This window comes from Mus musculus, chromosome 5, assembly GCF_000001635.26.
Source record: "Mus musculus strain C57BL/6J chromosome 5, GRCm38.p6 C57BL/6J".
Lineage (NCBI taxonomy): Eukaryota > Metazoa > Chordata > Mammalia > Rodentia > Muridae > Mus > Mus musculus.
In genome coordinates, this window is record NC_000071.6 from 86549200 (window position 1) to 86566851 (window position 17652).

General features: G+C 38.0%; 1 protein-coding gene across 1 annotated transcript in view; it reads right to left on the reverse strand.

Annotated features, from left to right (window-relative positions):
* The window catches only part of Tmprss11f (transmembrane protease, serine 11f), a 111199-nt gene that overhangs the window by 27974 nt on the left and 65573 nt on the right, over positions 1-17652 (reverse strand). The window contains exon 3 of the mRNA NM_178730.3: positions 7693-7847. Coding sequence (NP_848845.1) covers positions 7693-7847 — 155 coding nt within the window. The remainder of the gene's footprint in view (positions 1-7692; positions 7848-17652) is intronic.

Sequence of the window (17652 nt, forward strand, 5' to 3'; positions counted from 1 at the left end):
AGAGAGAATCTCAGGTGCAGAAGACTCCATAGAGAACATCGGCACAACAATCAAAGAAAATGGAAAATGCAAAAAGATCCTAACTCAAAACATCCAGGAAATCCAGGACACAATGAGAAGACCAAACCTACGGATAATAGGAGTGGATGAGAATGAAGATTTTCAACTCAAAGGACCAGCAAACATCTTCAACAAAATTATTGAAGAAAACTTCCCAAATCTAAAGAAAGAGATGCCCATGAACATACAAGAAGCCTACAGAACTCCAAATAGACTGGACCAGAAAAGAAATTCCTCCCGACACATAATAATCAGAACACCAAATGCACTAAATAAAGATAGAATACTAAAAGCAGTAAGGGAAAAAGGTCAAGTAACATATAAAGGCAAGCCTATCAGAATTACACCAGATTTTTCACCAGAGACTATGAAAGCCAGAAGAGCCTGGACAGATGTTATACAGACACTAAGAGAACACAAATGCCAGCCCAGGCTACTATACCCAGCCAAACTCTCAATTACCATAGATGGAGAAACCAAAGTATTCCACGACAAAACTAAATTCACCCATTATCTCTCCACAAATCCAGCCCTTCAAAGGATAATAACAGAAAAAAAAACCAATACAAGGACGGGAACCACGCCCTAGAAAAAACAAGAAGATAATCCCTCAACAAACCTAAAAGAAGACAGCCACAAGAACAGAATGCCAACTTTAACAACAAAAATAAGAGGAAGCAACAATTACCTTTCCTTAATATCTCTTAATATCAATGGACTCAATTCCCCAATAAAAAGACATAGACTAACAGACTGGCTACACAAACAGGACCCAACATTCTGCTGCTTACAGGAAACCCATCTCAGGGAAAAAGACAGACACTACCTCAGAGTGAAAGGCTGGAAAACAATTTTCCAAGCAAATGGTCTGAAGAAACAGGCTGGAGTAGCCATTCTAATATCGGATAAAATCGACTTCCAACCCAAAGTTATCAAAAAAGACAAGGAGGGACACTTCATACTCATCAAAGGTAAAATCTTCCAAGAGGAACTCTCAATTCTGAATATCTACGCTCCAAATGCAAGGGCAGCCACACTCATTAAAGACACTTTAGTAAAGCTCAAAGCACACATTGCACCTCACACAATAATAGTGGGAGACCTCAACACACCACTTTCATCAATGGACAGATCGTGGAAACAGAAACTAAACAGGGACACAGTGAAACTAACAGAAGTTATGAAACAAATGGACCTGACAGATATCTACAGAATATTTAATCCTAAAACAAAAGGATATACCTTCTTCTCAGCACCTCACGGGACCTTCTCCAAAATTGACCATATAATTGGTCACAAAATAGGCCTCAACAGATACAAAAATATTGAAATTGTCCCATGTATCCTATCAGACCACCATGGCCTAAGACTGATCTTCAATAACAACATTAAGAATGGAAAGCCAACATTCACGTGGAAACTGAACAACACTCTTCTCAATGATACCTTGGTCAAGGAAGGAATAAAGAAAGAAATTAAAGACTTTTTAGAGTTTAATGAAAATGAAGCCACAACGTACCCAAACCTTTGGGACACAATGAAAGCATTTCTAAGAGGGAAACTCATAGCTCTGAGTACCTCCAAGATGAAACGGGAGAGAGCACATACTAGCAGCTTGACAACACATCTAAAAGCTCTAGAAAAAAAGGAAGCAAATTCACCCAAGAGGAGTAGACGGCAGGAAATAATCAAACTCAGGGGTGAAATTAACCAAGTGGAAACAAGAAGAACTATTCAAAGAATTAACCAAACGAGGAGTTGGTTCTTTGAGAAAATCAACAAGATAGATAAGCCCTTAGCTAGACACACTAGAGGGCAAAGGGACAAAATCCTAATCAACAAAATCAGAAATGAAAAGGGAGACATAACAACAGATCCTGAAGAAATCCAAAACACCATCAGATCCTTCTACAAAAGCTTATACTCAACAAAACTGGAAAACCTGGACGAAATGGACAAATTTCTGGACAGATACCAGGTACCAAAGTTGAATCAGGATCAAGTTGACCTTCTAAACAGTCCCATATCCCCTAAAGAAATAGAAGCAGTTATTAATAGTCTCCCAGCCAAAAAAAGCCCAGGACCAGATGGGTTTAGTGCAGAGTTCTATCAGACCTTCAAAGAAGATCTAATTCCAGTTCTGCACAAACTATTTCACAAGATAGAAGAAGAAGGTACTCTACCCAACTCATTTTATGAAGCCACTATTACTCTGATACCTAAACCACAGAAAGATCCAACAAAGATAGAGAACTTCAGACCAATTTCTCTTATGAATATCGATGCAAAAATCCTTAATAAAATTCTCGCTAACCGAATCCAAGAACACATTAAAGAAATCATCCATCCTGACCAAGTAGGTTTTATTCCAGGGATGCAGGGATGGTTTAATATACGAAAATCCATCAATGTAATCCATTATATAAACAAACTCAAAGACAAAAACCACATGATCATCTCGTTAAATGCAGAAAAAGCATTTGACAAGATCCAACACCCATTCATGATAAAAGTTTTGGAAAGATCAGGAATTCAAGGCCCATACCTAAACATAATAAAAGCAATCTACAGCAAACCAGTAGCCAACTTCAAAGTAAATGGAGAGAAGCTGGAAGCAATCCCACTAAAATCAGGGACTAGACAAGGTTGCCCACTTTCTCCCTACCTTTTCAACATAGTACTTGAAGTATTAGCCAGAGCAATTCGACAACAAAAGGAGATCAAGGGGATACAAATTGGAAAAGAGGAAGTCAAAATATCACTTTTTGCAGATGATATGATAGTATATATAAGTGACCCTAAAAATTCCACCAGAGAACTCCTAAACCTGATAAACAGCTTTGGTGAAGTAGCTGGATATAAAATTAACTCAAACAAGTCAATGGCCTTTCTCTACACAAAGAATAAACAGGCTGAGAAAGAAATTAGGGAAACAACACCCTTCTCAATAGTCACAAATAATATAAAATATCTCGGCGTGACTCTAACTAAGGAAGTAAAAGATCTGTATGATAAAAACTTCAAGTCTCTGAAGAAAGAAATTAAAGAAGATCTCAGAAGATGGAAAGATCTCCCATGCTCATGGATTGGCAGGATCAACATTGTAAAAATGGCTATCTTGCCAAAAGCAATCTACAGATTCAATTTAATCCCCATCAAAATTCCAACTCAATTCTTCAATGAATTAGAAAGAGCAATCTGCAAATTCATCTGGAATAACAAAAAACCTAGGATAGCAAAAACTCTTCTCAAGGATAAAAGAACCTCTGGTGGAATCACCATGCCTGACCTAAAGCTTTACTACAGGGCAATTGTGATAAAAACTGCATGGTACTGGTATAGAGACAGACAAGTAGACCAATGGAATAGAATTGAAGACCCAGAAATGAACCCACACACCTATGGTCACTTGATCTTCGACAAGGGAGCTAAAACCATCCAGTGGAAGAAAGACAGCATTTTCAACAATTGGTGCTGGCACAACTGGTTGTTATCATGTAGAAGAATGCGAATCGATCCATACTTATCTCCTTGTACTAAGGTCAAATCTAAGTGGATCAAGGAACTTCACATAAAACCAGAGACACTGAAACTTATAGAGGAGAAAGTGGGGAAAAGCCTTGAAGATATGGGTACAGGGGAAAAATTCCTGAACAGAACAGCAATGGCTTGCTCTGTAAGATCGAGAATTGACAAATGGGACCTAATGAAACTCCAAAGTTTCTGCAAGGCAAAAGACACCGTCAATAAGACAAAAAGACCACCAACAGATTGGGAAAGGATCTTTACCTATCCTAAATCAGATAGGGGACTAATATCCAACATATATAAAGAACTCAAGAAGGTGGACTTCAGAAAATCAAATAACCCCATTAAAAAATGGGGCTCAGAACTGAACAAAGAATTCTCACCTGAGGAATACCGAATGGCAGAGAAGCACCTGAAAAAATGCTCAACATCCTTAATCATCAGGGAAATGCAAATCAAAACAACCCTGAGATTCCACCTCACACCAGTCAGAATGGCTAAGATCAAAAATTCAGGTGACAGCAGATGCTGGCGTGGATGTGGAGAAAGAGGAACACTCCTCCATTGTTGGTGGGATTGCAGGCTTGTACAACCACTATGGAAATCAGTCTGGCGGTTCCTCAGAAAACTGGATATAGTACTACCGGAGGATCCAGCAATACCTCTCCTGGGCATATATCCAGAAGATGCCCCAACTGGTAAGAAGGACACATGCTCCACTATGTTCATAGCAGCCTTATTTATAATAGCCAGAAGCTGGAAGGAACCCAGATGCCCCTCAACAGAGGAATGGATACAGAAAATGTGGTACATCTACACAATGGAGTACTACTCAGCTATTAAAAAGAATGAATTTATGAAATTCCTAGCCAAATGGATGGACCTGGAGGGCATCATCCTGAGTGAGGTAACACATTCACAAAGGAACTCACACAATATGTACTCACTGATAAGTGGATATTAGCCCAAAACCTAAGATTCCCAAGATATAAGATACAATTTCCTAAACACATGAAACTCAAGAAAAATGAAGACTGAAGTGTGAACACTATGCCCCTCCTTAGAAGTGGGAACAAAACACCCTTGGAAGGAGTTACAGAGACAAAGTTTGGAGCTGAGATAAAAGGATGGACCATGTAGACACTAGCATATCCGGGGATCCATCCCATAATCAGCTTCCAAATGCTGACACCATTGCATACACTAGCAAGATTATGCTGAAAGGACCCTGATATAGCTGTCTTTTGTCAGAGTATGCCTGGGCCTAGCAAACATAGAAATGGATGCTCACAGTCGACTATTGGATGGATCACATGGCCCCCAATGAAGGAGCTAGAGAAAGTACCAAAGAAGCTAAAGGGATCTGCAACCCTATAGGTGGAACAACATTATGAACTAACCAGTACCCCGGAGCTCTTGACTCTAGCTGCATATGCATCAAAAGATGGCCTAGTCGGCCATCACTGGAAAGAGAGGCCCATTGGACACGCAAACTTTATATGCCCCAGTACAGGGGAACGCCAGGGCCATAAAAGGGGAGTGGGTGGGTAGGGGAGAGGGGGTGGGTGGCTATGGGGGACTTTTGGTATAGCATTGCAAATGTAAATGAGCGAAATACCTAATAAAAAATGGAACAAAAAAAAGAAAAAGGATCTTGAAAAAAAAAAAGAAAGAAAGAAAGATATAAAAATAAATTAAAAAGAAAGAAAATAAGAAAAAATTTTGAACAGACACTTTAATAATAGGAAACACAAATGTCCTATCGATTCATGGATTGGTCCTCAACAGTTCTCAACATCATTACTGCTCATGCAAATGCAATTGAAATTAAAATGGCAATGTAGATGCTACCTGAACCAAATTAACTATTATAAAAGGCATGGAAATGCTAATGTTGATGATAATTTGTGGCAATTATAATTAACATGAAGAAGAAATAAAGATAAACAGCCAACTTAAAAGAAGACTCTCCCTAGCCCTGGGTTTATACAGATAGAGAATTTTACATCTTCATGTTGCCTAGGCAAACCCTTGTACAGTTCACATGTATACTAAAATATATGTATAAAGGACATAGCGACTGATAGTCTTTTAGCATCTATAAATTTCATTAAAATACAAATACAGGAAAAGCAAGTAAATTGTGGTAAATATAAGACAATACAAGTTTATTTTTATACAGTTCTGGAAGTCTCATGTCAGTTGGTAGGTTTAAAGTCTCCATGTAGTGGAGTTTGGTCCTTCTGGAAAAATCTGTGCCTTGTCATTTCCTAGAGTGATCTCATCTCTTGGCTCCTGTCACCTGACACATTCTCCCATTCTTTTTCAGTGCCTTCCCTCCCTCAACCTTTTCCTCCTGTCTCTTAGAGAGATCCCTGCAACTAGGGGCCATACAGAAAATCCATACTAATATCCCCATCTCAACATTAATGATAGCCGGCGTGTCTCTTCTGCTGTGTAACATTCACAAATTCTGAAGATTTGGGTGTGGACCTTTTTGGATGAATATCTTTCCCAACCATTATGATAGTTCATTTAAAATACTTCTAGATATTATTTTTATTCTTCCTTCCCTGTTTCTTCCTTGAATATCTATAGCATTAGGGGTGTATAGGTTCTTTTGTATTTACTTGATATCTTTAAGATACAGTCTCATTGTACAGCACATGCTGACTGAGAATTTGCTGTGTGTTCCAGGTTGGCCTGTGACTCTTCTGAACCAGCCTTCCAGATTCTAAAACTACAGGTATAGGAAAGTATTTTAAACATAATCATACTTTATTAACTTTTAGCCCACAATGCCGACAAGAAAGATAAAATTATGGAAGGTGATCGTATTTGGGTTTGTCAAATAAGTACTATTAACAAGACAATAGCTAGGAATTTTGGATATTTTCATTTTTTAAACAATTTTTTTATTAGAGTTTTTCTTCATTTACATTTCAAATGTTATCCCGAAATATCCCTATACCCTCTCCTTGCCCTGCTCCCCAACCCACCTACTCCCACTTCCTGGCCCTGGCGATCCCCTGTACTGGAGCATATAATCTTTGAAAGACCAAGAGCCTCTCCTCCCAATGATGACCTACTAGGCCATCTTCTGCTACATATGCAGCTAGAGACACGAGCTCAGGGGGTACTGGTTAGTTCATATTGTTGTTCCCCCCTTTTTTTTCTTTATACATTGTTCAGTTGTGGTGTTATTGTTATGACTGGTGGAAGTCCTTAAAACTTTTAAACAAAATTACATTTATTTATGCTTACAAAGATGCAAAGACAAAAGACAGTGGACATAGTTGTGACACTAACCATTTTTGCATACAGATAGGAATTAGTCCTGAGGTTTATGTTCTTGCCAGTCATGAAATAATTTGACTTTCCTTCATATAAAATGCTGGCTTTGACTTTTTAAAAGTGTTTTGGGGTAACATTTTTTTATATTACAAGCTTTACCCTTCTCTTCCTTCTCATTCCTTCCTTCTGCTCTCTTTTCCATTGTTCTAATCTACCTCTCTCCTGTACCCCACCACCACCACTCTGTGTCTCTCTATGTCTCTGTCTCTGTCTCTTTAGTTCTTTGTGGCACTGGGGATTTGAATCTGCATCCTAACACCTGCTAGGCAATTGCTCTTGTACTGAGCAACAAACACTCTCAACATCCTTTGTTTCTTAAGCTTTGAGGCAGGCTGTCTGCTTGATCAGGCTGACCTTGGTCTTACTCTGTAACCCAGAAGGTCCTTGAATTTGTTGCTTTCCTGATTTGGTCTTCTGAATAGCTGGGATACTAGCTAGCTCCACTGAGTTAGCTATCAGAAGCTTCTTAGAGGTGATTCATTAATATATTGATTGTGAGAAGGGCAAGCAAGCTCGTAACTTGATTTTATATATATATATCTTCTCTGTGTGTCATTTACATTTGCCTACCAGTGTAGTGCCAATTTAAAATTTTATTATGAAGAAACGTGTAATATAAGCTTTCTGTTCTGAGCACACTGTACTTTTACAACGCTAAAATATTATATTTGCCATTTAATGTCATCAAAATGTTAAATTTCGAAGCAACAGAGTGCACTTATACAATAGAAACATGACCTGGATACTTACCTTCAACAACAAAATGAGTGACGATGCCAATTGTGATTCCTACGATTGCGACAATTGCCAATGTGAACAGAGCTAGTCGTATAGGGTCCCAAAATTGTTGTTGTCTTCTTTGATATTCGATTCGTGGGTATGCTGTTTGTGAAAATTCAACTGGTCTGTGATGACAGAACAAAACATAACAATTCAGAAATTTGCTCATGTGTGTTTCTAATGTTGGTTCCTTCGTGAAATAATTTGTATTGCTAAGAACACTGGGTTACTTGACTCTCAACGAAAGCACTGTGTAGATTGAATTCCTCCCCACCTCCAAACCACAAGCACAGTCGACATTTTAGTAAAGCTCTATCGATGTGATCATTTCTTGGCTCTGATTTTGCTAGTGAAATATAAAGGCTAAATTTAAAAACTGATACTTCATAAATAATATTTTACATAATTTAAACAAGGGAGATTTTAAGCACAAGTTTGCATAGTTACATAAGTTGCAATCAGTTAAACAACAAAAGACTTTAATAAGACTTAAAAAAACAATCTTAAGAAATTCTTAACGATTTGTTTTTTAAAGTAGCCATACAGGCTCAGTGGTTAACAGCATTGGCTGCTCTTCCAGAAGGCCTAGATTTGATTTCCAGCACCTACCATGGTGACTCACAAGTAACTCTAACTCCAGTTCCAGGGTACCAAATGCCCTTTCCTGGACTCTGCAGGTTCTGTATGCATGTGGTGCACAGATATGCATGCAAGCAAAAACACTCACATGCATAAATCAAATCAAATCAAATAAATTGAAAACATTTTCTAAAGTAACAACATCACTTATAAGATATGATCGGTGATCTTTGTATTTTGTTGGTATTCCCAGCCAAACCTCACAGCTTGAGAGTTGTACTTGGTGACACTTGTTACTCCGGGTCCCTGTGACTGGTCCCACTGACTTGTCCAAGGTTCCCTACGCACTACATCTAGGAACTGCACATCATTTGGACCATCTTTTATCCAACACAGAAGTTGTTATTTACTTAATTTCTGAGTCCTCAAATAGCATTCTGTGCTATGATTTTTGTAATTTTTATGAAAACCCGCCATTTTGTTTGAAAGATATGAATTGAAAATGTTCACTCATATGAAGCAATTCTTTTTCTTTTGCATTAGCTGTTTAGTTTTTCCATTTATTTTAATTGATTAATGGAACTATTCAGGATAATAAGATTAATAATAAAATGAGATCAAAATCATGATATCAGACCCTTTTATAAATATTACTAAATACTTTACATACATTGCTTTGTTTATGCTAACCTCAACTTAGAACACACCTCATCACTATTAGTAATCTTAGTATCAATAACAATAGTAGTGATAATGGTAGTAATTACTATTTCATTAGCAGTTTTAACTTACAGATTTACCATCTAGATTTGATCAAAAAACATTGTGTGCACAAATGAAATACTCAAACAATAAAAATGTAGCTTATAAAGTAATTCTTAAGTTATTACCTATGACATTAAAGTGCTTCATAGACCATAATATTTACCTTAAGGTTTTGATATGTACTCTGCCTAGAGGATACTTGTACTTTAGCAGAGGAGAAAGACACAGAAACAAGTTGGTTTAGCGTAATTTAAAAAGTTTATATAAGAAGCAATTAAACCTTGGAGAGATATAACAAGAGATCTTTATTATGAAGTCTGAATTATGTTTTTTGAGTGTTTTTTTTATGCTTTTTTGAGGCAGGCACTCACTACATAGCCGGACTAACTTGGAACTTGCTATGTAGGCAAGGCTGCCTTCAACCTATAAATTTTCCAATCTACAAATTGATGCCTGACAATTCCTCGAGAGTTCTGGGATTAAGAAGATGTGCTGCTGTGCCCAATTTAGGCTACAATTTTGAAGAATGAAAGTTTACTAGTATGGTGATTTGAATATGTTTGGCTCTGGAAGTAATACTATTAGGAAGTGTGGCCTTTTTGGAATAGGTGTGGCCTTGCTGGAGTAGGTGTGGCCTTGTTGCAAGAAGTGTGTCACTGTGGGGCTTGGAGACCCTCCCCCTAGCTGCCTGGAAATCAGTCTTTTCCTGTCTGCCTTCACAACAAGATGTAGAACTCTCAGCCCCTCCAGTGCCATGCCTGTCTGCCTGCCTGCCTGCCTGCTGGCTATCATGCTTCCAGCCATGATGATAATAGACTGAACCTCAGAACCTGTAAGCCAGCCCCAATTAACTGCTATCTTTTTTAAGAGTTGCCTTGGTGATAGTGTCTCCTTTTTACAGCAATGGAAACTCTAAGACAGCTAGATATAGAAAGAGAGACAGAGAGACAGAGAAGGAGACAGAGAGAGACAGAGAGAGAATGTGAAAAAGAGAAACTAAAAGAGTGAGTTGTGAGAAGCCACTCTGTACTAATAATTAGTATCAGAATTAAAAATATAGATAAAGTTGGAATTTTGTGCTAAAGAACATACGTACTACAAAGTATATGCAGACAGGAAGCCTTTTCCAATACTATAGTACTAAAGAAGGAGACAGTAGAATAAGTTGCTGTAAACTTATGAATATTTATAATCCTAAAGAGGGGTGGAAATTTCCCTTCAGGAGCTGGGCATCCAGAATTTTAATCAGGTCGTGAATAAAGGGTAAATCGCACAGGTATGAGTAGGAATGGGGATTAGGTAAGACATGGTATGTCAGGAGAGAGGTCACGTTGAAGATCCAAGAGCAAGATGCTGTATGCCAGGATTGAGGTTGCGGCGTGGGATGGAAAGAAAAACATAAATCCAGTTGTAATCCTTGAGCCTCACTGAGTGATTGACAGGGTGTGGGACAAAGAAATGATTGGCAGGTCACTTGTGTGGCTGTCCAGACAAATTCTTGTCCTTCTAGGAAAGAGGAGGACAATTAAAGGAAAAGAAAGTGCTTCCAATTAGGTATCAATGAAGCTACTACAGGGCTGAGGCTGAGACAGCTGGAAACAACACACACCTTTATTTTTCTTGTGTCACCAATGCCTATTTATATGGTTGCAATGGAAGCAACTGTTACAGTTGAAGCTGCACCTCCCAAAAGGAAAAGTCCCGTGTTCCCATGAGCACTGCTTTCCTTCTCACCCACGCTAAACTTATTTCCAAAGTCCATGACAGTAAGTATTCTTGCTTATTTATGTTGTATATTACCTACGGTTGTCATTCATTTGTATTCTTAGTCCCCCTCTCTTCGTGCTCTCTTGATTTCATTCCTACAGCCTGACCCTTTCAAAAATCATGAATGAGAATCAAGTTTTATCAAATCCAGTGTGATGATAGGTAAGCATTATATCATAAGATGCACCATGGAAATGCAAATCAAAACAACCCTGAGATTCCACCTCACACCAGTCAGAATGGCTAAGATCAAAAATTCAGGTGACAGCAGATGCTGGCGTAGATGTGGAGAAAGAGGAACACTCCTCCATTGTTGGTGGGATTGCAGGCTTGTACAACCACTCTGGAAATCAGTCTGGCGGTTCCTCAGAAAATTGGACATAGTACTACCGGAGGATCCAGCAATACCTCTCCTGGGCATATATCCAGAAGATGCCCCAACTGGTAAGAAGGACACATGCTCCACTATGTTCATAGCAGCCTTATTTATAATAGCCAGAAGCTGGAAAGAACCCAGATGCCCCTCAACAGAGGAATGGATACAGAAAATGTGGTACATCTACACAATGGAGTACTACTCAGCTATTAAAAAGAATGAATTTATGAAATTCCTAGCCAAATGGATGGACCTGGAGGGCATCATCCTGTGTGAGGTAACACATTCACAAAGGAACTCACACAATATGTACTCACTGATAAGTAGATATTAGCCCCAAACCTAGGATTCCCAAGATATAAGATACAATTTCCTAAACACATGAAACTCAAGAAAAATGAAGACTGAAGTGTGGACACTATGCCCCTCCTTAGAAGTGGGAACAAAACACCCTTGGAAGGAGTTACAGAGACAAAGTTTGGAGCTGAGATGAAAGGATGGACCATGTAGAGACTGCCATATCCAGGGATCCACCCCATAATCAGCATCCAAATGCTGACACCATTGCATACACTAGCAAGATTTTATCGAAAGGACCCAGATGTAGCTGTCTCTTGTGAGACTATGCCGGGGCCTAGCAAACACAGAAGTGGATGCTCACAGTCAGCTAATGGATGGATCACAGGGCTCCCAATGGAGGAGCTAGAGAAAGTACCCAAGGAGCGAAAGGGATCTGCAACCCTATAGGTGGAACAACATTATGAACTAACCAGTACCCCGGAGCTCTTGACTCTAGCTTCATATGTATCAAAAGATGGCCTAGTTGGCCATCACTGGAAAGAGAGGCCCATTGGACATGCAAACTTTATATGCCCCAGTACAGGGGAACTCCAGGGCCAAAAAGGGGGAGTGGGTGGGTAGGGGAGTGGGGGTGGATGGGTATGGGGGACTTTTGGTATAGCATTGGAAATGTAAATGAACTAAATACCTAATAAAAAATGGAAAAGGAAAAAAAATGCACCATGATGAAAAGGAGTCTTCTTCTCCTCCTTCTTCTCCTCCTTCAACAACTTCTTCTTCTTTCTTCTTCTTCTTCTTCTTCTTCTTCTTCTTCTTCTTCTTCTTCTTCTTCTTCTTCTTCTTCTTCTTCTTCTTCTTCTTCTTCTTCTTCTTCTTCTTCTCTTCCTCCTCCTCCTCCCCCCACCCTCCCTCTCCCCCTTTTTCTCCTCCTTCTTCCTCTTCTTTTATCACAGAAATATTTAATTTTGAAAACAAGGTTCATCTAGCTTTGATTACTTATTTTCACTAAGATAAGACTCAAATGATAATTTCTGTCCCATGAGACTTGAAGTTTTACCTCAGATGTTTGTGCTGTGAAGTACAACCTGCAATACCAGCAGGCAGATACAATCCAATCAGTTAGGAAGTAATGTTCATCGTCTTATGGTTTTGATATGAATTTCTTCCTCATGTGGTCCATGTGCTGAACACTTAGTCCCAGATGTTGTTGTTGAGAGATAAATGAACCAGGAGAATGCTAAGTTATCAGTGGGATAAAGTTTTAATGAATAATTCATTAGGGAATGAGGCTGGTCAGAGGAAGTATATCACCGGGGGTGGGGGAATGTATTTACTTGAAGGGTCTATCCTGTCCCTGCTGTCCCTGGTCATTTTCTGTCTGGTATATACATATATATGTTTTGCCATGCCATTCAGCCACAGTCCCCCTGATCACCACATTCTAAGAACAAGAGACCAAGTCTACTATGGATAGACACCTCTGAAACCATGAGATAATAGAAACGTTTCTTCCAGTGAGTTATTTATTCCATGTTTTAGCATAGCAACAACAACAAAGAAAACCAGCAGCAGCAACAACAACAACAACAAAACCCTAGAATATTCCAAGTAAGGAACACATTCATAAAAATCCAGCAAAGTACTCAGAAGCCTATAAATTACTGTGTTGGGTAAGATGCTATAAAGTATTTAAGGTGGCCATAATAGAAAATCTTATTCAACACATTCATAAGTATGCAATATACTTTGTTAATTTGTCTACCTTATTTTATTTTTAATTTATTGTTTGATGTCTTATTACAAGTTCTCGTTGCACCATCCAGACTGTCCTACAACCCAAACTAGCCTCAAACTTGTGAAAACTGTCCTGTCTTAGGCTCCCAAGTTCTATTACAGACATGAGCTACCATTCCTGTCAACTGGGTAAGATATATTTATTGGTTTGTACTCCTTGTAGGTAGTCAAAGACTAGGCTATTTGGTCTCATGACTCTTACTTTTTTTCAGGTCTTTCTGTGTTCTCCATATTAATCCCCTGTCAGATGTGCAGCAAGCAAATGTTTTATTTCATGTGTTATGTGCATTTTATGCATATGATTAGTTCAAATTTTGATAAAGATCATTTTATTTTGATGTTATTTAAATACCTAGGGCCCTTAAGTATTCCCATTAGTTCTCTAGACTTGAGCATGAAATTCACACATATGAGTTCAATGCAAATAGAAACACCTTATGATTTTGATAGTACTGGGTGTTACCCTTGCTTTAAGGAAAATAATTAAGAGTGTTTGTTCTCTATCTTTCTTAGGGGACATATTGTTTGGTTTTCTTTTATTTCCTTTATATTGTAGTTAAATGGAGGCAAGAACTAGGAAGTATATAAATTGATAGAGAAGGAAACATTCCAGTATTTGAACCATATACTGGGCGTTGAATGGAAAAGAGTATCTTCCCGATTGACCTTTTTGTTAGTTACTTTTTAAAGTATTTTACATTTTAATTAAAACCTTATTCCAATAAAATTATATCACTTTCCCCCTAACCTTTCCTTCTTCCAGCTCTTCCCAGCTGTCTTCCCTCCAACCCTTCTTATGCTCTCAAATCGATAACCTCTTTTAATTTGGTTATCATTTTGCATATACATATGTATACACACAAATATATAAAAATTTTACAAAATAGGGTCAAGTAGGAACACTGAGTTCATTTCTTCTTTGTTGTGACCATTTCCCTAGTTAATTTAGACATTTTTCAATGTTTTGTTCTGTTTATGATTTCATCTTTTAATGCAATTCTTCAGATGACCTGAGAGGCATAGGAAAGACTACCGTATTTTATTTAATGTAATCTATATGTTGGTATAATGATTTTCAGAGTTGATCATTCAGGATAATTTTATTTTAAGCTTTTGTTAATTATTGGTTTGGATTTGACAAATAAATAACATACATTCTCATTCTAGCTTAGCTGACTCTATTGCTCAGTCTCTCTACAAATCTAAAATAAAATCTTGATTGCAGTGAAGGTAATAAGTATAGACTACTTAAAGCTAAAAAAAGGCTTCTTAGTTTATAAACTTAGAGGGATTTTTATTCTGGCTTTATCTGTTCACACTATAATTTGGCAAGTAAGAAGGCAGCTTTATGACTCTTAAGATGTGGTGTAAGACATCTACTATGTTCTAAAGTCCTTATCATTATTGATTCTATGTAATAAAACACAGATGTAACCTGTTAGGAATATACATAGAAATAAAACATGAACAGCTGTTGTAGTAAAGTTCATAAAGAAACAGTGTTTAAAAGAGCAGAAAACTTAGTACTAGAAACCCAGCCTTCAAATCTTCATTTGAACATGGATTGGTTCTGTCCTCTCTATACCTCAGAGTGGTTCTCTAAGAATCCCTTATCTACATAATTGGGGTGGTTTTATATCCCCTAACTCTCAAGGTTGTTGTGAGGATTAAAGTACTTAATAATTTCAAAATTGATTTTCCTTTCGTTTTACTGTTTGAACATTTCATACATGGGCAAAATGAGTTTTAACCAAATTCTTTCCCCATTTTTTCTTCCATTTCCTGCCTTATTTTCCCACCACTGTTATCTTCTTCCCAACTTCATCTGTTCTACATTTTAATCCAATAGAGTCTACTTAGTGTTGTCTGTATGTAGATGAATTTGGGTTCATGTACTGGAGCCTTTCAGGGGCCACGCTCCTAAAGAAAATTTACTCTCCAGTCCTAGCAGTTGCCAGGTGTCCATAACTCCTCAAATAGGGGTGGACTTCCTAACCATCCCTACCATGCTATGATGTCACATATCTCTTGTGCCTACTGCCACACCTGCTGTGTTCATATATACAACTGTGTTTTCACATCTAGAAAATATTGTTTTGTTGTAGTAGTCTACCAGCTCCAGGTCTTGAGATCCTTCTATCCCCTCTTCCACAGTGATCCCTGGTCCTAGAAAGCAGAGATTGAGATGTAGATGATCTGTTTAGGAATGATCACTGAGTAGTCTCTTGGTTTTTGTGCTTTTAGAACTTGGAGTTATTCATCACCAAAAAGAAGTTTCCCTGATGATGGATGAGAGATGCACTTGTCTATATATACATTGATCAGTCACTAGAAGGCAGTTTAGTTTATGTTCATTTAGCAGGAAAATAGTAGTATAGTCTCCCTGAGGGCCTATGACTTTTTTAGCCATAGATTTTTGTCCTTTATAACTGTGCCAGGCATGTATTCAACCTTGTGGATCATGCCTTAAATGAAATCAGAAAGTGGATGGTTACTCTCATCCGTTTGTGCAACTGTTGCTCCAGAAGGCATATCTTGTCTGGCCAAACACTAACATAACTCACAGGCTTCACAGCTGGGTAAGATCAACTTTTACTTTTCTCCTTCCAGCATAATGGAAACCTGCCAATAAAGATGTAGCTCCTAGGTCAGTACCAGATTTATTTCTCCAAGTTCTATGACTCAAGTATGTGATATCTTCATCAATGGGATCTTACTATCAAGTTCTAGAAAGTAACCAAGAGCAATGACAAGAGTCTGTAGTATTTGAGGACACCTAGTAACCTACTGATCAACAATTGCAAAAGAGATAACTAATTTCTGACCCTGGCTTTTTTATCTGATCCCTTATTGTGTCTAAGAGAAATATTGGCCTACTTTTATAAGGTACCTTTAAATTCTATTCAGTGCATATTGTTTGTATGTCTACAGAAGTTGGTTCTCATACTACTTTTTCAAAGGACTTTATGTTAGCTCTCCTTCCCTATTCTCCTTCCTTTATGCTATCCTCCTACCCTGACCTAACTTAGTCCTTCTTGCTCAATTTTTTTCCTATCCCTCTTTATACTTCTATCTGTCCTTCCTTGAAAGATATTTTAAAACAGTTATATGAACAAGACATGACAGCGACCAGAAGCTTTCTTCAGAAAAAGAACAGTATGCCACAGCATGTTATCTAGAACTGATGTAAGCCATGACATAAATATGACTGCCTTTTATATAAATGAATAACAGTAAACAAAAATAAAAGAATGTATATATCCTAGATAAGAGTCACTATCATTGTGAATGAAGACTAGTTTCCAAGGCTGAACTTGTACACATAAAAGAAAATAAACAACTTTTTTTCCAGGAAAATGTTTGAAGGAGAACTCTTCTGTGGGCTCAGAATGTCATGAAGACAGCCAGCAACACAGAGACACAGCATTCTGAAGCGACTTTCTGGCTTGCCATGTGGCCATACCATCAGCTCAGAGCCAAGATGAATTCACTGCTGCAAGGCAAAAGAAAATGGAACATCCTTAGTGGCTCCTTTCTAAATCCATACAGGAGACTCTCAGAGTTCTCATAAGCCTTTAGCCCAGTTTAGGAAGTTACACAATACACTCTTCCAGAAAATACACCATGTTCTGTCCACCAATTCTATGGGACTCAAAGTACCACACAGAGTGGCACAAGGTTGCAAAAGTAGTCACCAATAGAAAATAAACTTCCCTAGAGACAAGTAGTAGTTGTATCCCTCTAACTATGAAACTCCACACTCCTTCCTTCACACACTCACAAAGTAGAAAGCTCAAACTCAGCTTGGCCCAGGAGTAAAGCCTTGGTGCTGATCTCCAACCATGAGCAGTTACCCTGAATTCAAAGAATGAATAGTTAAGCACAATAAGATGTCCTCAAGATCAAGGAAACTGACATGTCCACTTACAGGAAAGACCCGAGGATGAGTCATCCCTAACCCTCTGACTCCACCAACATTGGCCTCATTATATCCAATGTGCTATATTCTGGTACTCACCAGAACCAAGCCAAAGGACCTTGGCCAGTAAATACCCATATCAGATTAAAGAAAATGTCTTGACATTGAAAGTTCTCCACATATTTGAAATAAGTGACGAACTGCACAGATATCAATAAACGCTTTCAAAGAAACACAGCAGTATTCTAGTAATAGTCTCCAATATTAAACAAATTTATCAAGTGCTGAAAAGAGAAATACAGCAAGAAACAAGAGCCTACCGATGAACAACTCATTATAATAACAGTAAAATAATGATCTGAATGAGTTCAATATATGTATGTATATTTTGATGCACAATATGTTATACAAATACATTATATATAAAAAT